We start from the raw sequence: 15,571 nt of genomic DNA, 5'->3' as shown, positions 1-15,571 counted from the left end.
ATGGCCAGCATACAATAAAAGGAAAAATTTGCTTCATAGTGTGTGATCTCAATATGTATTTAGACAGGCAAACTGCCAAACTTTCATTGAAATTATTCTACCAGTCTTCATTATAATAGCTCTCACTTATTGAATGCCCACTGTAGACTACACACCTCACATAACATTTCTCTTAATTCTTACCTCTACCAGATCGGGTAGGTATTCGCATATGTGGTGAGAGAATCTGTAAAAGTGACATGGGAAGTAGCCATGGTAGAATTGGAAGGCAGGCCTCTCCAAGTAACGTCCATGTTCTACCACAGTCTCAAACCCAACCACACTCACAACCCCAACCACACTCGCAAATGTTTCTACATAGTGTAAATGATGATGATGAATGTGACGAGGGTAAATTCCCTCTTACCTAAATCTACTTTCTCATAGCTGAAAGAAAACAGCCTACAGAAATTGAAAAGGTCAGGTTATTTTTTCCTCAGATCTTCCCTAGCCTCCCACTAAAAGGTAAAGCACAAAACACACACTACAACACATACGAGCCTACTGTATCCGAGACTTTTGAATTGAAACAATATTCCATTGTCCTCCTACCCTAAGTCCACACTCTTTAAGGTTCAGTCCTTCTCACCCTAATAAAGATTGTTATACTAACTGCACCCCAGAGCAGACCAGAGCTGACTCTTCAACTCCAGGTGCTTGTCTTAACGATAAGATTATCTCTGCTCACTACTAAGATTTGCCTTTTGTCAAATTTATTTGACCAATTTTACCAATTTATCTTTAAAGCAATTTCAGCTACTTATATGACAGATCCATTATAATCAAGAATTTTTCCATTGACTTAGTTTAGAGTAATATTTTTAACCATTTATTTACTTCCCTCTTCAATTTTCTTACCATAACAGACCATCTCATAAATGAGAAGCTGATGTTTTAGTATTGGAGATGCACAAGTAGGCACACCACACATCACACTCACATTGTCAGAAAGTAATGTAGTGTAAAGCAAATACATCCATCAAGGCAGGCTCTGCTGCTGACTTCAAGATCACATCGTAGTGGGAAATAACAGATCAGTAAAATCAGAAATGCCTGGGTTGTGATCCTGTTTCTACTCTGAGACTCAGCTTTCTCAATGAAAAGTTAAGACAGTGAAACCTCGGAGACATAAAGTATTTAGCACAGTGCATACCACACACAGTAGTTATTCCCACCATCACCACCTGCACCAAGATAGGCTGGGCCATTTTTCCCAGCTGTCCCATAGCTTGCCAAATAAAAATTAGAACTGGTCATTATCTTCCCCCTGCCCTTTGAAACAGCTTTACTTACACAGCAGATACAATTTACATACTATAAAATCCATTACTTTAAAGTGTTCAATTCAGTGATTTTTAGTAATTCACAGTTGAATGATCTTCACCATTATTTAATTCCAGAACATTTTCATCACCCCAAAAGAAACACTATACCCATTAGCTCCACAATACTCTCTCCCCTGGCCCCTGGCAACAACTAATCTATTTTCAGTTTTCCTATGAATTTACCTATTCTGGACATTACACATACATGGAATGATACTGTGTGTCATTTTTATGTCTAGCTTCTTTCATTAAGCATAATATTTTCAAGGTTCATCCACATTTTAGCATATATCAGTACTTCATTTCTTCTTATGGCTGAATAATATTTCATTGTATGGATATACCACATTGTGTTTATGCATTCATGAACAGATGGACAGTTGCACTGTTTACACCTTGCGGCCATTATGAATAATGCTGCTATGAGCATTCATGTACAAGTTTCTGTGAGGACATTTGTCTTCTTTCTTTCTGGGTAAATATACCTAGGAGTGAAACTGCTGAGTCACATGGTAACTCTGTATTTACCCATTTGAGAAAATGCCAGTTTTCTGAAGCAGCTGTACCACTTTACATTACCAATGCAGTGTATGAGGATTCCAATTTTTCCACAACGTTGTCAACATTTGTTATTATCTATCTTATTTACTATATCCATCCTAGTGTGTCTGAAGTATACTGTACCATGGCTTTGATTTACATGTTCCTGGTGGTTAATGATGTCCAGCATCTTTTCACATGCTGACTGGCCATCTGTTTATCTTCCATAGAAAATGTCTATTCTGATCCATCGCCCATTTTGAAATTGGCTTGTCTTTTTATTCTTGAATTTCTCTTTTATATATTCTAGCTAAAAGTCTGAGAAAACTGATTTGCATATATTTTCTCCCATTCTATGAGGTTTGGTGGTTTCCTTTGAAGCACAAAAAGTTTTAATTTGGATGAAGTCTTTTTTTTTTTTTTTTTTTTTTTTGGGCTGCTTGCACTTTTAGTGTCACATCTAAGAATCCGTTGCTTAATCCAAGGTTCTAAAATTTTAGTACTTAAACTTATGTCTATAATCCATTTTGAGTTAATTTTTGTATATGGTGTGAGGTAGAGGTCTAACTTCATTCTTTTGTATTTGGATATCCAATTGTCCCTGGACCCCATCGTCCCTGCACTCTTTGTTGAAGAGACTATTCTTTCATCCCCTGAATTGTCTTGGAACACCTTTCTCTCTTAAATCCACACTAAGAGCATTTCATTCCTTATAGCTATACATCACTTTGATCTTGCTAATTGTCCAGCCACCAAGTGTTTTATTACTCTACTTGAACCTGCAAATCTTTGAAACAAATCTACGAATGTCTCCTTTATTTATTTTATTTCAGTTTGGCGAATCACTTATATTTAAAAACAATTACCAAGGACAGGCATACCTCGGAAATACTGCAGGTTCCATTTCAGACCACCGCAGTAAGGCGGGTATCGCAATAAAGCGAATTATCTCAATAAAGCGCATCTTGCAATAAAGGGTCATTATCTTTTGTAAAAAAATAAAATAAAAAAGGAAAGAAGGGAAGGAAAGGGAAAGGAAAAGGGAGAGGAAGAGGAAAAGGAAAGGAAAATCAGTGATGCACAATAAAGCAAAGCGCTACCAGTCGAGGTATGCTTGTACCTACAATATATCAGGAAATGTTCTAGATTCTCAGATATAATCCCACTGAGGCACTAAGAGTTCTTGGGGACAGTTATAAAATGTATTGTATGCATGACACAGATGGGACGAAGTGCCAACAATGCTGAAAAAGCAGAGCAACCATTTCTGAGTTGGAGGTTCTGAAAGGGCCACACTGAGGAGGGGCATTTGACACACAAAACTGAACTGTCAGACAAAGAAGGGCTCTAGAGTATTTCAAAGAGGGAGAAAGAACAGACAGAAAAAGCATGTAATTGAGAAAAGGCCAGACATACCCAGGGGACAGAAGTTTAAGGTAGTAGCAATGTGAGACAACAGGTAATGGTGACCCTAGAGAGAGAGAGAGAGAGAGCAGAGTTGAGCAGTACGGATCTCATACACTACACTACAGAACTTCTATGCAGCGTACGCCCAACTATAGATCTGAACAAGAAAGCCACATGTATTTAAGAAAAAGCACTGTGGGGATAAGATGTAGGGCTGACTGGTACAGGGACAGACTATTAGATATTTCTCACATGTGTCCAGGAGGGGATTTTTTTTTTGGTCATTCTTTCTTTCCACATCTACATGACCACACGTATTTAGCTCCTTAGATCTTGCAATGACAAGTCTCCTAAAACATTTTATACTTTTTTCTACCTTCATTTCTTTGAAGTGGGCATGCAGTCAACCTTAAAGATGAACACGCATCCTATCAGTTTCTCTGTTTTCTTCATGTTAATAATGTTTTACTCAGACACTTCACTGTCAAATATCATTAAGGATATACTGCTACTAGTGAAGGTCATCTAACTCTGGGCCCATCTTCTGATCGGGGACCCATTTTTACTATTCTTCCAGTATCTCCCAGCACTTTCTTCCATAATCCTCAACTGAGAAAGTGTTTCACTCTGCTTTCATCATCAGATTTATGGGAGTGAATTTACAGCTCTGCTCTTACTCTTATTTGGACTGTCTACAGAAGTTTTTCAGAATCAGAAATAAACCATGGTCTAAAATTCTATATTTTCCCTAGGATTCCCAAAAAAATATTTTGCAGTTACTACAATCACAGCAACACCTATCCCAAGAAATAGTACATTGCAGTTTCTCTCCACTAAATGTTCAACTTTTAACTGGTATTCCTCAAATGGACCTTTAGCATAAATGGAGGTGTTATTTCTGTCGTTACAATTGTGAGAACTGTACTCTGTTCAATGGAATAAAACACTTGTTCAAAAGAAATGAGCAGCAGACATAATGGAATTCTACATTCTTTGTTCTCTTCTGTTAATTGACTGGCAACGTGACTGTGATCCATCATCACATGTGCTGGCTGGAAGGGCCTGCTCTGCACCCTTTTCTCCTTCCAGTGATTCTTATTTACAAAGAACTGTGTAAAACAACTCATTTATTTGCAACAAGGGAAAAACTGGCCAACATTCTCACTACACAAAACAAAACAAAGAAAGGTGCCAAATTGGCTCGCATGAAAGTAGGATGGAAAAAATGAAATTATAGTGGCTGCAGTATGGCTTAGACAATAAAGAAATGGATAAGTTTCTACATCAGAGAAGGATAAAACTTCTTTGATTTCTGCCTGCACTTTAGCAATTTTCCAATGTAGCTGCCAATTTTTTTCACCCTAGCAAAATCACTAAAAACTTAAAATGACAGATTTTAAACCACTGTAAAAGCAGACAGAGACAGATAAAGAATAGAAAGGGGGAAAAAAGATTTGGAGGACTATAATTCCAAAAATGTTAACATAATGATTATCTTCTGTAGGTAGAAAAATTATAAGTTTTTTTTATATTCTTCTGCCTTTTCTGATTTTTTTCCCAATGAGTACAGGATGCTCTTACAATGAGTGGGGGGTGGGGGGAGCATAGAGAGGGAAACAGTTTGTTGGTTAGGCATTTGGAAAGGGAGATATACAGGGAGAAATAGCGTGGCACTCACATAATGCTGAACCCAGGACAAAAAACTAAAATATATACAGACATCCACATTCCAGGCACCTGGAACATCTTAAACATTACCCAGGTTTAAGAGTATAACTTTATCCTTTAACATTTCTTTCCTCCCAACATACCTCTGATATTGCTATTACTTTTTAAATTGCTATTTTACTTAAATCCAATTTTAGATTAATTTAAGAACAGGCAGCCAAGTTCTCACATCATACTCAGTAATCCACCAACCCCAGGACATGCCACATTATGGAGAAACGGGACTCCCATAACAGAGGGCAGGCCCTATTTATATTAACAATGTCTCCTTTGACATGTCTACTAATTAAGTCTAAATTTTCCCCCCTAGCAAATTGTGGTAGGGATGGAAAGAAATCTCTAACGCAATAGACACTGTGAAGGAATGACAATCAAATGGTGAAGTGTGAAACCCACCTTGGCAGAGGGCAGCTTAGCAGCCCTGCTGTGTTTTCCTCCCTCTAACTCTCTGGCATGACAAGTGGCAAGACTCGGGAAGGGCCATGTGGTACCACAAAATTGATGACAACTCTAGCATTATTTTACTTAAATTAATCCTGGAGTAAGTTTTGAAGCCTCAACATATATTTTCTCAGGACAATGACAGTGCCCATAGTAAGTGGGGAAGTCCATCAAATGGTTTACCTGTGAGATATAACCTGGAGGCACATGGATGGGAGGAATGGATCCATTGGGTGACATCATGGGAACTTCAGCAGGTCCTAAAAGAGGCAAGAGTAAGATATTAACAGTCAAAGAAATAAACATTATTCAAAATAATCATTGGTATTTTTTCAATAGTATCAAAACTAAAGAGAATGAATCACTGACTATTTTCTCTTCAATAATGGGTACATTGTGCTTTACACATGAAATCATGGATGAAAAGAATTCTCTAGCTGTATAAGTCAGGGGGGAATAAAACAGAACTATGCACATCTTTATAAATACTTAATGATTTCCAAAGCCTCAAGCTCCATAAAGCAAGGCCGCTTAGTTAAGAGTAGTCTAAAAAGTGAAGCAAAAAGTTTTTTTCATTTTTAAAAGAATGTATTAATAACTGCTTAAACAAATCAATTTTAAACGAGTTTATCTCCTCTGATTTAAAAAGTTCCAAAGGACTTGAGTTTAAAATTTTCACTGCGAATTACAATTTTCAGTAAGTTACTGTAAGATGCCATTAATTTGGAAATAGAAGAACCCATAAAATATTCCAAATCAACTGAATTTGGTATTCCTCTTATGTTATAAGGCAGGGAATAATATAGATCATATTTTCAAACTAGGCACTATTAGGAATATTCACGCCAAATTTACTTGGAATTGTTTCAAAACAAAGCATTCAATTAACAAGACATCAGTTTCAAATTCACAGAATGTTAATCACATATCTATGGCAAACAATGAACAGCAAGGCAACACACAGTTACCTAAGACACAGATTGAGCTAATATTTAATTACAGCGAATCTGATTTATTATAACATCAAAACCAGCTTCTGATGCCCTTCCAAAGAGCCTGTGATTAGATGGTTTCCCAAAGGTGAAAGAACCTCATGGTAACTAATTTTCACTTTGGTAGCTGACTCTCCTTATTTAGCAACCCACCTCCCAAAAGTCAATTCAAAACTGTGTTCCTACACTGAGATGCAACTCCCTGCCTCCAAGTGCCTTGTGTTGTTTATTTACTGTTGCCTAATGAGCGTTGTGCTGCTGGCAATGAAAATTGCTGGGCACTAACAAACAACACCAACGACAAAACAAACAACAGCAACAAAACAACAAACAAGAAAAACACAACACTTTTCTTGGCAAAAAAAGACAGATCCTGCCAACCCAATGTTGCATTTACATGTAGGCATAATGCACCTTTCACCTCGCAGTAAAATCCACTGTAATAACTACTCCACAGGAGAGGATCAGTGGGGGTATGAAGACAGGGATGCTGGGGTGCCCATCAACAGGTCTACAAGTATAGGGAAAAAAACATAGGAGCAGGGTGGAAAAATGCTAATATTCAGGTAACACACCATATGACCAGAGTTCACACTGCAGCTTCATGGACAATATACCAAAGCACGAAACTATCTGATAATCTCTAAACACATACAAAACCACCATGGTCTCTCAAAGGCTAACCACACTGGTGGTCATTTGAAGCATAAAACAATGTCATAAGAATGGATAATTGCATGCGCCCATTTTATTTTTAAGTATGATTTCACCTAATGCATCCACCAATCACTAAAGCCACTCCCCAAATCCATCTTTCTCATCCACTTCAGCATTTTTGCTATTACCAATAAAGCATTTAGGTATTTAATAGATATTTTTATTTGAATTGCCTCACTTAAAAATCATAGGCAACTATTTCGGCCTTAGTTATGAGTACTGTCCATGAAACCTGGGGATCCTCTGCCTAGTTTAACTCCTAGCTCACTACCCACACTGGTTGTGTGACCTTGGACAGTTGACTAGCCTGTCTGGGCCTCACTTCTCAACAGTTAAAAATAAGAATAACAATTCTTACCTCTTAGGGTTGGGTTTAAAAATTAAATTCAATAATATATGTAAAAGCACTTAGAGTTAGTTCATGGCACAATAATTGCTCATCAAAATGTTAGCAATATTTAAAATGTTTTTAAATTTTTTATTTATAGCTTTGTTTTTTGGTTACATTTTAAGTACTGGTTTATTTTAATAGCCCTTGTAACACATAAAATCAACAAGTATAAAATCACCTTTGTACAACATTGCCTTGAGGCAAATCTTCCTCATCAGACAAATATCAAATGTTTCACAGCACTGACTTAAACCGAAATGCTACCACCTCAGTAAAGTATTGTTTTTTAATCACCAAAATGTACACCAGGCAAACAGTCTCTTAACCCCGGGCATGACCCCTAAAACTGTTAAAGTCATTTGTATAAAAGGCTTTAAAGACTGTAGGACAAGTAAGTGATTTACTGCCAGAAAATGTTTTCTTCCCAGCCTTGATTTCAAAAGTAGCCAAATGACTTTAACATGTTTGTTCCCTCTTCCTCTTGTCACTGTCATCGAAACCCTGACAAAAGGCACTATGAAATATACAGTACTGGCTTCTGAAACTCAACTGTGCCTTGGAACCCCACCCCTCCCTCAAGGTTCTTCTCCTTTCTGAAATAAACCATTGTATCCGCAAGCCTTCCCATGCCCCCCCTCAAAAAAAAAAAATCCTATTCACAATGGTGGTATGAGAAGTTATTGTCTCACTAAACACTTAACTTCCAATCAGTGAGTTTACTGCCTCTGCTCAATTGTCTGTATTTAAGAAACTCCTAATATTATTATAACCCTTACCTAATTAAAATACAAACTTCTCTTCCTAAACTTCTAAGACTACTAGATTCCTTTTGATTTTTTAATTGTTACCCTCATTACACACAAGACAAAGGAGATAGCCCTTAGAATATGGTGTAAAAGAAAAAATGGTTCTTTCCTTCTTCAAACCACCTAAAATGGCTAGATGGGGGAAAAAAAGTCATATAATCTTCTCAAACAAACCAACTTCCTCTCTGACTATATTGGAAAATCACTTAACTATTAAACTTTCTGAAAATAATTTTAAAATCTCTAAGGTATCTGGAACCCTCTTTAATTAAACACTCTTGTTACATACAGGTAGGTCTACACAGATGCATGTAGATTAAATAATTTGGAAACAAAAGGAAATGAACATACACTTTCAAAATACTGTTGTTTTTTTTCCTTTGAGAAGATAACTAAGAAGTTTAGCGAGACCACATGAAGTCTTCCACAGACAGGTGAAAAATGTCACATGCACAGTTTCTAGAACTGGAACTAGAATATTTGCTAAAAGCCAAGTAACTCCATGAAACAAAAAAATCCTTGGGAATTTTGATCAATTACAGGTTTTAGGCTGTGACTTCAACAGTTGAGAATTCCTTTTTTTCACTGAACAAGATGTAAGACACAAACAGGAACTATGATTGGCTTATAGTCATTAAAAAATTAAATTGTAATATGCAAGTACATGGTATAAAATCTTAAAAGTCTGCTACTATGTTAATGAATTGCTTTTTCATTTACTTATAGCAAATCTTCAATGTGAAAAGTTGAGAGCAGCTTAATTATTAAATCAATAGTAATTCATGCAATGATCCTATAACTTTATTCCCACATTAAAGAGGCTGAAAGAAAGCCGGGTAAATGACATTTTTAGGACCACACATGCTCATTAAGAGCTTCTGAGCCCCAGCCAAGGTTGTGAGGCTATTCTCTTTTACTCTGAGCTTCTTCGCTGGGATTCCCCCACAGCTCACACATTTAGGTAGCACTTGTTCTGATGCTATATTTAGAATATTCACCCATTCTAGGGGCAGAGATTGACTTGAGGTAAATGTATAAATGAGGTTTAGAAATCTGACAGTGGTGGAAAATGAGACCATCCTTAGAAGGAGACCAGCTGTAAGTAATTATACTGCAATTTCGGACATGTTTAAATGGTATTTTTATAAGCTAAGTATCACCAACAGGAGAACAAGTAGTGAACAAATAGAATCTTACTATTGTACTTGCCCGCAAACTGGTACTTGTGTGTCCAAATGTCCATTTTCAACAATAGCCCTTACTATCAAGAGATCACAATTTTATCTTATTAACTTAAATGTTTTGTTCACAAAGAACATAAAGGGACTGAGATCACAACATAGCAAGATAAAACTACTGAGAAAAATAAAGCGAAACAAAATAATGATGTGATAAAATCCAATAAACCATATAAAAGTGACCCTCAAGTCTTTCTAATAGCCAAAGAAGAGAAATTCCTGCTGGCATAAGTAGTCACAAGGATAAGGCCACAACTAGTAGAGGTAAGTAAACAAATTATAGTAAAGTATCAGAACAAAAGTCTAAATAAAAGTACACTTGGGTTGTTTGCCATGGGTTTAAGACTGAATACAAAATGTAAGGTCTTCTGATAAATTCTGTGAATGTCTAATAATGAATTTCCAATTCTTCATGGTGACTCAAGACACATGAACAAACTAAGAGATTAAACTAGGCACTTTGGGGAACACTGACTTTTTTTTTTTTTTTTAATTATTCGACACTGAGTAATCCCATAAGAGAACTAAAAGAAATACAAAGCTTTCCCCCTAACATCAGAAACAAGACAAGGATGACAATTTTCACCACTACTATTCAACTCTGTACTGAAAGCTCTAGCCAGAACAAGAACGGAGGGAGGGAAGGATAGGGAGGAAGACATCCAAATTGGAAAGGAAGAAGTAAAACTATTTGCAGAAGACATAATCCTATATAAAGAAAATACCAAAGATCTCTCTTTCTCTCTCTCTCCTCTCTCTCTCTCTCTCTCTCTCTCTCTCTCTCTCTCTCTCTCTCTCTCTCTCTCTTCTCTCTCTGCTCTCTCACACACACACACACACACACACACACACACCTGTGGCAGCGCACACTCACTCCCAGAGCTAATACAAGAATTCAGTAAATTTGCTAGATACAAGAGCAACACACAGGTCAATTGTATTTCTATACACCAGCAATGAACAATCTGAAAAAGGAATTTTAAAAAACTATATTTACAACAGCATCCAAAACAATAAAATACTTACGAATAAATCTAATCGCAAGGGTGAAAAGACTTGTCCACTTGTTTAAGTATAAAACACTGCTAAAAAAATTAAAGACCTAAATAAATGGAAATAAATATCACCTAAATAAAGACATGAAAGGCATGAAAGACTTAATATCGCTAAGATAGCAATGCTACTCAAAGCAATCTATAGGGTCAACGTAATTTCTATCAAAATTCCAACGGCCTCTTTGGCAGTACTGGAAAAGTCAGTCCTCAAATTCCCAGTTCCTAACAGGCCATGGACCAGGGATTGGGGACTCCTGTATTAGGAAATGAATGGATAAATAAAATGTGATATAATATAAACAATGGAATAATACTCAGCCATAAAAAGGAATGGGGTGTTGACATGTGCTACAATGTGGATGAACCCTGAAAACATTATGCTAAACACAAAAGGTCACATATTGTGATTCCATTTATCTGAAATATCCAGAATAAATAAATCAAGAGACAGAACTCAGATCTGTAGCTTCCGAGGGCAGAGGGGTAGGAGAGATTTGGGGAACAAATGCTTAATAGAGGCAGGGTTTCCATTCAGGGTGATGAAAATCTTTTAGAACTAGATAAAGTAGTGATTGCACAACACTTTGTATTAAATGCCAATGATTCAAAATAGTTAATTTTATGTTATGTGCATTTCACGTCAATAAAAATATTTTTTTAAAAAGATGATGAGCAAAAATCCTAAGAAATGTATGATAGTAAAACCGAGGTTACTAATTAACTACCATACAGCAATTGAGTATAAATCTAGAGCACATCTCCATTCCTTACACATTCGTATTTGGGAGGATGCTATTTCTAGACATTGCGCTATGCAAAGACCAATAAGATGAATTCTCTATCCTCAAAGGACTGATAGTCTAATTATGGGGATACAGACATATAAAGACAAGCAAGCACTTCAGGCACTGCCTAAATTTAGCGAGATTTTAAAAGATCATCATCCTGTGAACGAACAGGTTAGTAATTACAGAAATGAGCAGTTAGAAGGCCCTGAGCATTTCACAGAGGCCTGTTTTACAAATAAAGAAACTGAGGCCCAGAAGCAAACTGACCAGCAGGCAGGTGATGGAACAACAGGCTCTAGAACTTAGTTCTTCTAATTTTTAGCCCAGTGTTGTTCCTAATTTTACTTTCCACTGGCGGTGAGATTTGCTGTTCCTTATAATGCTGCTACAAAGTCATCTTCTCTCAAGGTGTAGTTTTCATACAGAGCCAGGTATTAGAAGGCACATTTCTCTGGCTCAGATATACTGGTCTCTCTAACTTAGAACTGCTACTTCTTCCCAAAGGCATCCTACCAGAGAGGAAACAGGGTGGAAAGAACAAAATCTGAGCACGGCAAAAATCAAAAGCCTTGGTGCTACTAAAGCCTGGATTTCAATGTGGGATCTACCACTTTCAAGCATGACCTTAGAAATTTCAAGCAAGCACGTTACTTAAAATCTCTGAAGATCAGCACTTTCTGACCTACAATAAGGGATAATGAGAGCTACTTTCAAGTGCTATACATGCATTACATCTTCCAATGTTCAGAAAAGAACCTAGCATAGGGCCCTGTGAAATAATGACTTTAGCATTGTGCCACAAGAAGAAAAATACAGTATGAACAAAGACTTTAATAGAGAGTCATCGTTACCACAGAGACATATGAAGAATTATGTAGTTTCTCAAAGCAAATCAGTTGTTTGGTTCTTCACATATTTTCTTTTAAAAACATGTTCCCATCTTGTAGCTTGGAAAATTATTATCCTCCTCTAAAAGATGTAATGTGTTCAAGATACATGAATTATGATTACTAGAAAATAAGAACCAAATAAGAAAAAGGGAAGGACAGATGCTTTCCCAGAGGTATTTACTTCTCTACCCCTAATCCTAGTCCTCTATCTCTCCCCAATTTACTTGTTATCATTCCCTAATTTCTAGGAAACCTCAGATAGCTGGGTGTACCTAACTTTCTAAATGTCCTGAGATAACTCTGAATCAAAGGATCAGCCCATGTTTTCTGCAAGTCAGATCATCTACATCTCTCTGACACTGCCTTTATTACAAGAATTTCTAGTCTAGCTCAGCCATTGTCCTTAAAAGTAGCAAGTGACCATAACCAAAATTTCCCAATAACTGAACATTTCTGCTGAAATCTTCCTGATGTAAAACACTATTAAGAACCAAAACTGTTGCTGATAGAATTCATAAATAATGGGTCACCAAAATCTTATCACTTAACTATTTCAAAACACAAGAAGGAAGGAGCTGCGTTGGTTAACAAATCCATTTTGCCAATTTGAAATGCAAGTTTTTCTTTCCAAATATGAACTTGTTTTGCGACTTGTTATAAGGGCATCAGGAGTACGGAGAATGATTTTAATGCTCACATAAGACCATGAATACCAGTTTTCCTCAATTTCAATAAAACTGAGATATCTACCCAAACTACCTTACTAAACTGCTTTAAGGCTTAGAAGTTAATAAAATCTATATAATAACTGTGTGATTATGGAGTGTTCTACTTAGTAAATATTTTATTGAATTCAATTCAATAAACACTGTGGAAGATGCTGTAAGGAATAAAAAGCCACACAGAGGATTTTAGAACAGATACATTACTAACAAACTACTACATAAATAAGCAGCGATTGTTTTATTAGAGGCCAAGAGCTCTGGAACTGGACAGTAAAAAATTATCCATTGGGTGGGTAGAAAGAGTATATTTAAAATTCTCAGTGACTGCCAATGAATGGTAAAGGAAGTTGGTGAATCCATTCACAACAGATATGATGGCCTAACATAGTTTTTAAAAGAACTTGATTTAAATTCAGGGCTACAAAAATACAAGCTCTAAGACTGTCACAAATATTAAGTACTACGAGAAAGGCCAGTAACACAGCCTTCAACTCCTGATTTTAGAACTCTTGGTTGTGGCTTTTCTGAACCTGGTTTAGTTGCCAGACCCTGCGCAGGATGCCAAGGACACAATGATATTGAAGAGAACAAGAATTTCTGTTCTTAATTATGGAGAGAATGGCATGCTGAATGAGTAATGCACAGGTGCACAGGAGGGGGGAGGGGGGCATGACCCAGCTTTGTGTCCTGGTTTTGGCCTGAGGTTTCTGTCAGATACTGTGCCTCTCAGCATGGAATCAGGCATATAGCCCAGATATCTCAAGAAGCATGGGCATTTGGTGGAAGTCTAGTCTAGCAATTGAAATTATTAACAAATTAGGTATAAAGCCTATAAGAAATGGTTCAAGAAAACAAAAAGTGGGTTCACACATCCAGCCTGATGTTGAAGCCGGATCTCCCAAGGTCTCTCTGCTTTTTGAGTTCAACTATATCACCCTATCCAAATTTGCAACATGACTTACCCAGTCTACAAATGAAGAACATTTAGTATGATCCTGCCAGTTAAACTTATATAAATGAATACTAAGATTCAGTCTGTTTTTGTTTTGATTTTTAATGTGAGGTTTTAAAGGCAGATAATCCATGGATTTACTTATACTTTAAACCAAGACCTTATAAACTTCTAAGCTCTGAGGAATGATACAAATACAACACAGTAATACTGAGAAAGGGCTTCTGATATTTTACAAAAAAAAAAAGTCTCTGCAAATGTTAGCAGCAAAATTAAAATAAAGGCATCAAAAAGAGCATTAAGCACTTCATTTCAAAGCCTTTAAAGGCAAATCTTTCCCAGCATGTTTTCTCTTATGCCCATCAAGGGCATCCAAGAGCTCCTCACACTTTCTCATACAGAGTAATGAGAACCAATTCAAGAAATTACTGGCATTCCAGCTAATAACAAATTCAAGAAGGAGTTACCATGAAAATTGAATGATGAAAACTGAATCTGAATAGATGAACATAGTCTTATTGAAGAGAAAAAATTTATTAGAGCAGAGTATCTAAAATTTCATTTTAAATGTCCTAAGATAAAACACAAATTGATGTTTGTAAAGAAATACATCAAAATCTACTAGTTTTGTAGGACAAAAAAAAAAAAAAAAAATCACAAAGAAAGACTGTTCATTAAAAGTCAATGGCAGGGAGAACAATTAAGCGATGTGCCAGCAGGAAGGGGGCAGAGCTTGTTCCTTGAAGCCTTATGTATTTTGAAGGGGGTTATCTTCATTTTCTCATCAGCTTTTCTTGTTCACTCATCCTCCCTAGATCCTACTCCCACCCTGTTTGGTCACAAGACCTACTTCTCCCAGGAGGGATAGAACAGCAAGCAAGACAGGACTGACAAGGAGACATTTTCATAGCAATTCCTTGTGCACTTCCTATGTTATGTGTGTTCCACTTTACAATTTCAAGGTCATGCTCTAGAAGGGTAAGTTTGAAAATAGTGTTGAAATGATTAACCACACAACAAAATGATTGCATTCCTCACGAGTTGTGTTTTACATTATTCATCTGTTAAAAAGAGAGAACATTAAAACATCACCCACTTGAAAGCTGAATTTCAAATAATAATAATGTATGGCTTTACTAACATATCATCACTCAATGTATTGAGGGGAATTCAATTATCCATTGTTCTGATGAGGTTTTACAAAGCAGACCACAGAGGATCCCTTTTGACTACTCTTGGGTTGGCTTTTCAGCTGCCCCTGCAAGAGTGCCTGCCATAAACCAAACCCTATGACAACATCCTGAAGGCTTTTTATTGACAACATCCCAACACTGTTTACTAGCTCAGTTCTTTCAACTTGTGCACCTCAAATCCAAAGGCAAGAGAGAAATGTCTGGGATCCATGGAATATAGTTATCATGGGAATGGAAAAAATAAACCAAATGTTCCATAAAACACATATCACAGTTTATCTACCTGATGCCATGTTCTTTCCAACCCAGTAGGCTGCTCACTCACTCATAAACACCCAATATCT

The 15,571-nt window shown here is 36.6% G+C and overlaps 1 protein-coding gene across 5 annotated transcripts in view; it reads right to left on the bottom strand.

Annotated features, from left to right (window-relative positions):
• FNDC3B (fibronectin type III domain containing 3B) overlaps positions 1-15,571 on the bottom strand; it is a 296,648-nt gene that overhangs the window by 136,672 nt on the left and 144,405 nt on the right. For all 5 annotated transcript variants that reach the window (XM_039865044.1, XM_039865045.1, XM_039865042.1 and 2 more), the window contains one exon: positions 5,664-5,740. In XM_039865044.1, the coding sequence (XP_039720978.1) occupies positions 5,664-5,740 (77 nt within the window). The remainder of the gene's footprint in view (positions 1-5,663; positions 5,741-15,571) is intronic.

Source organism: Pteropus medius, unplaced genomic scaffold, assembly GCF_902729225.1.
Source record: "Pteropus medius unplaced genomic scaffold, Ma_sr-lr_union100, whole genome shotgun sequence".
Lineage (NCBI taxonomy): Eukaryota > Metazoa > Chordata > Mammalia > Chiroptera > Pteropodidae > Pteropus > Pteropus medius.
The sequence above is the reverse complement of the archived record's forward strand: the minus strand, read 5'-3'. Positions and strand labels throughout refer to the sequence as shown.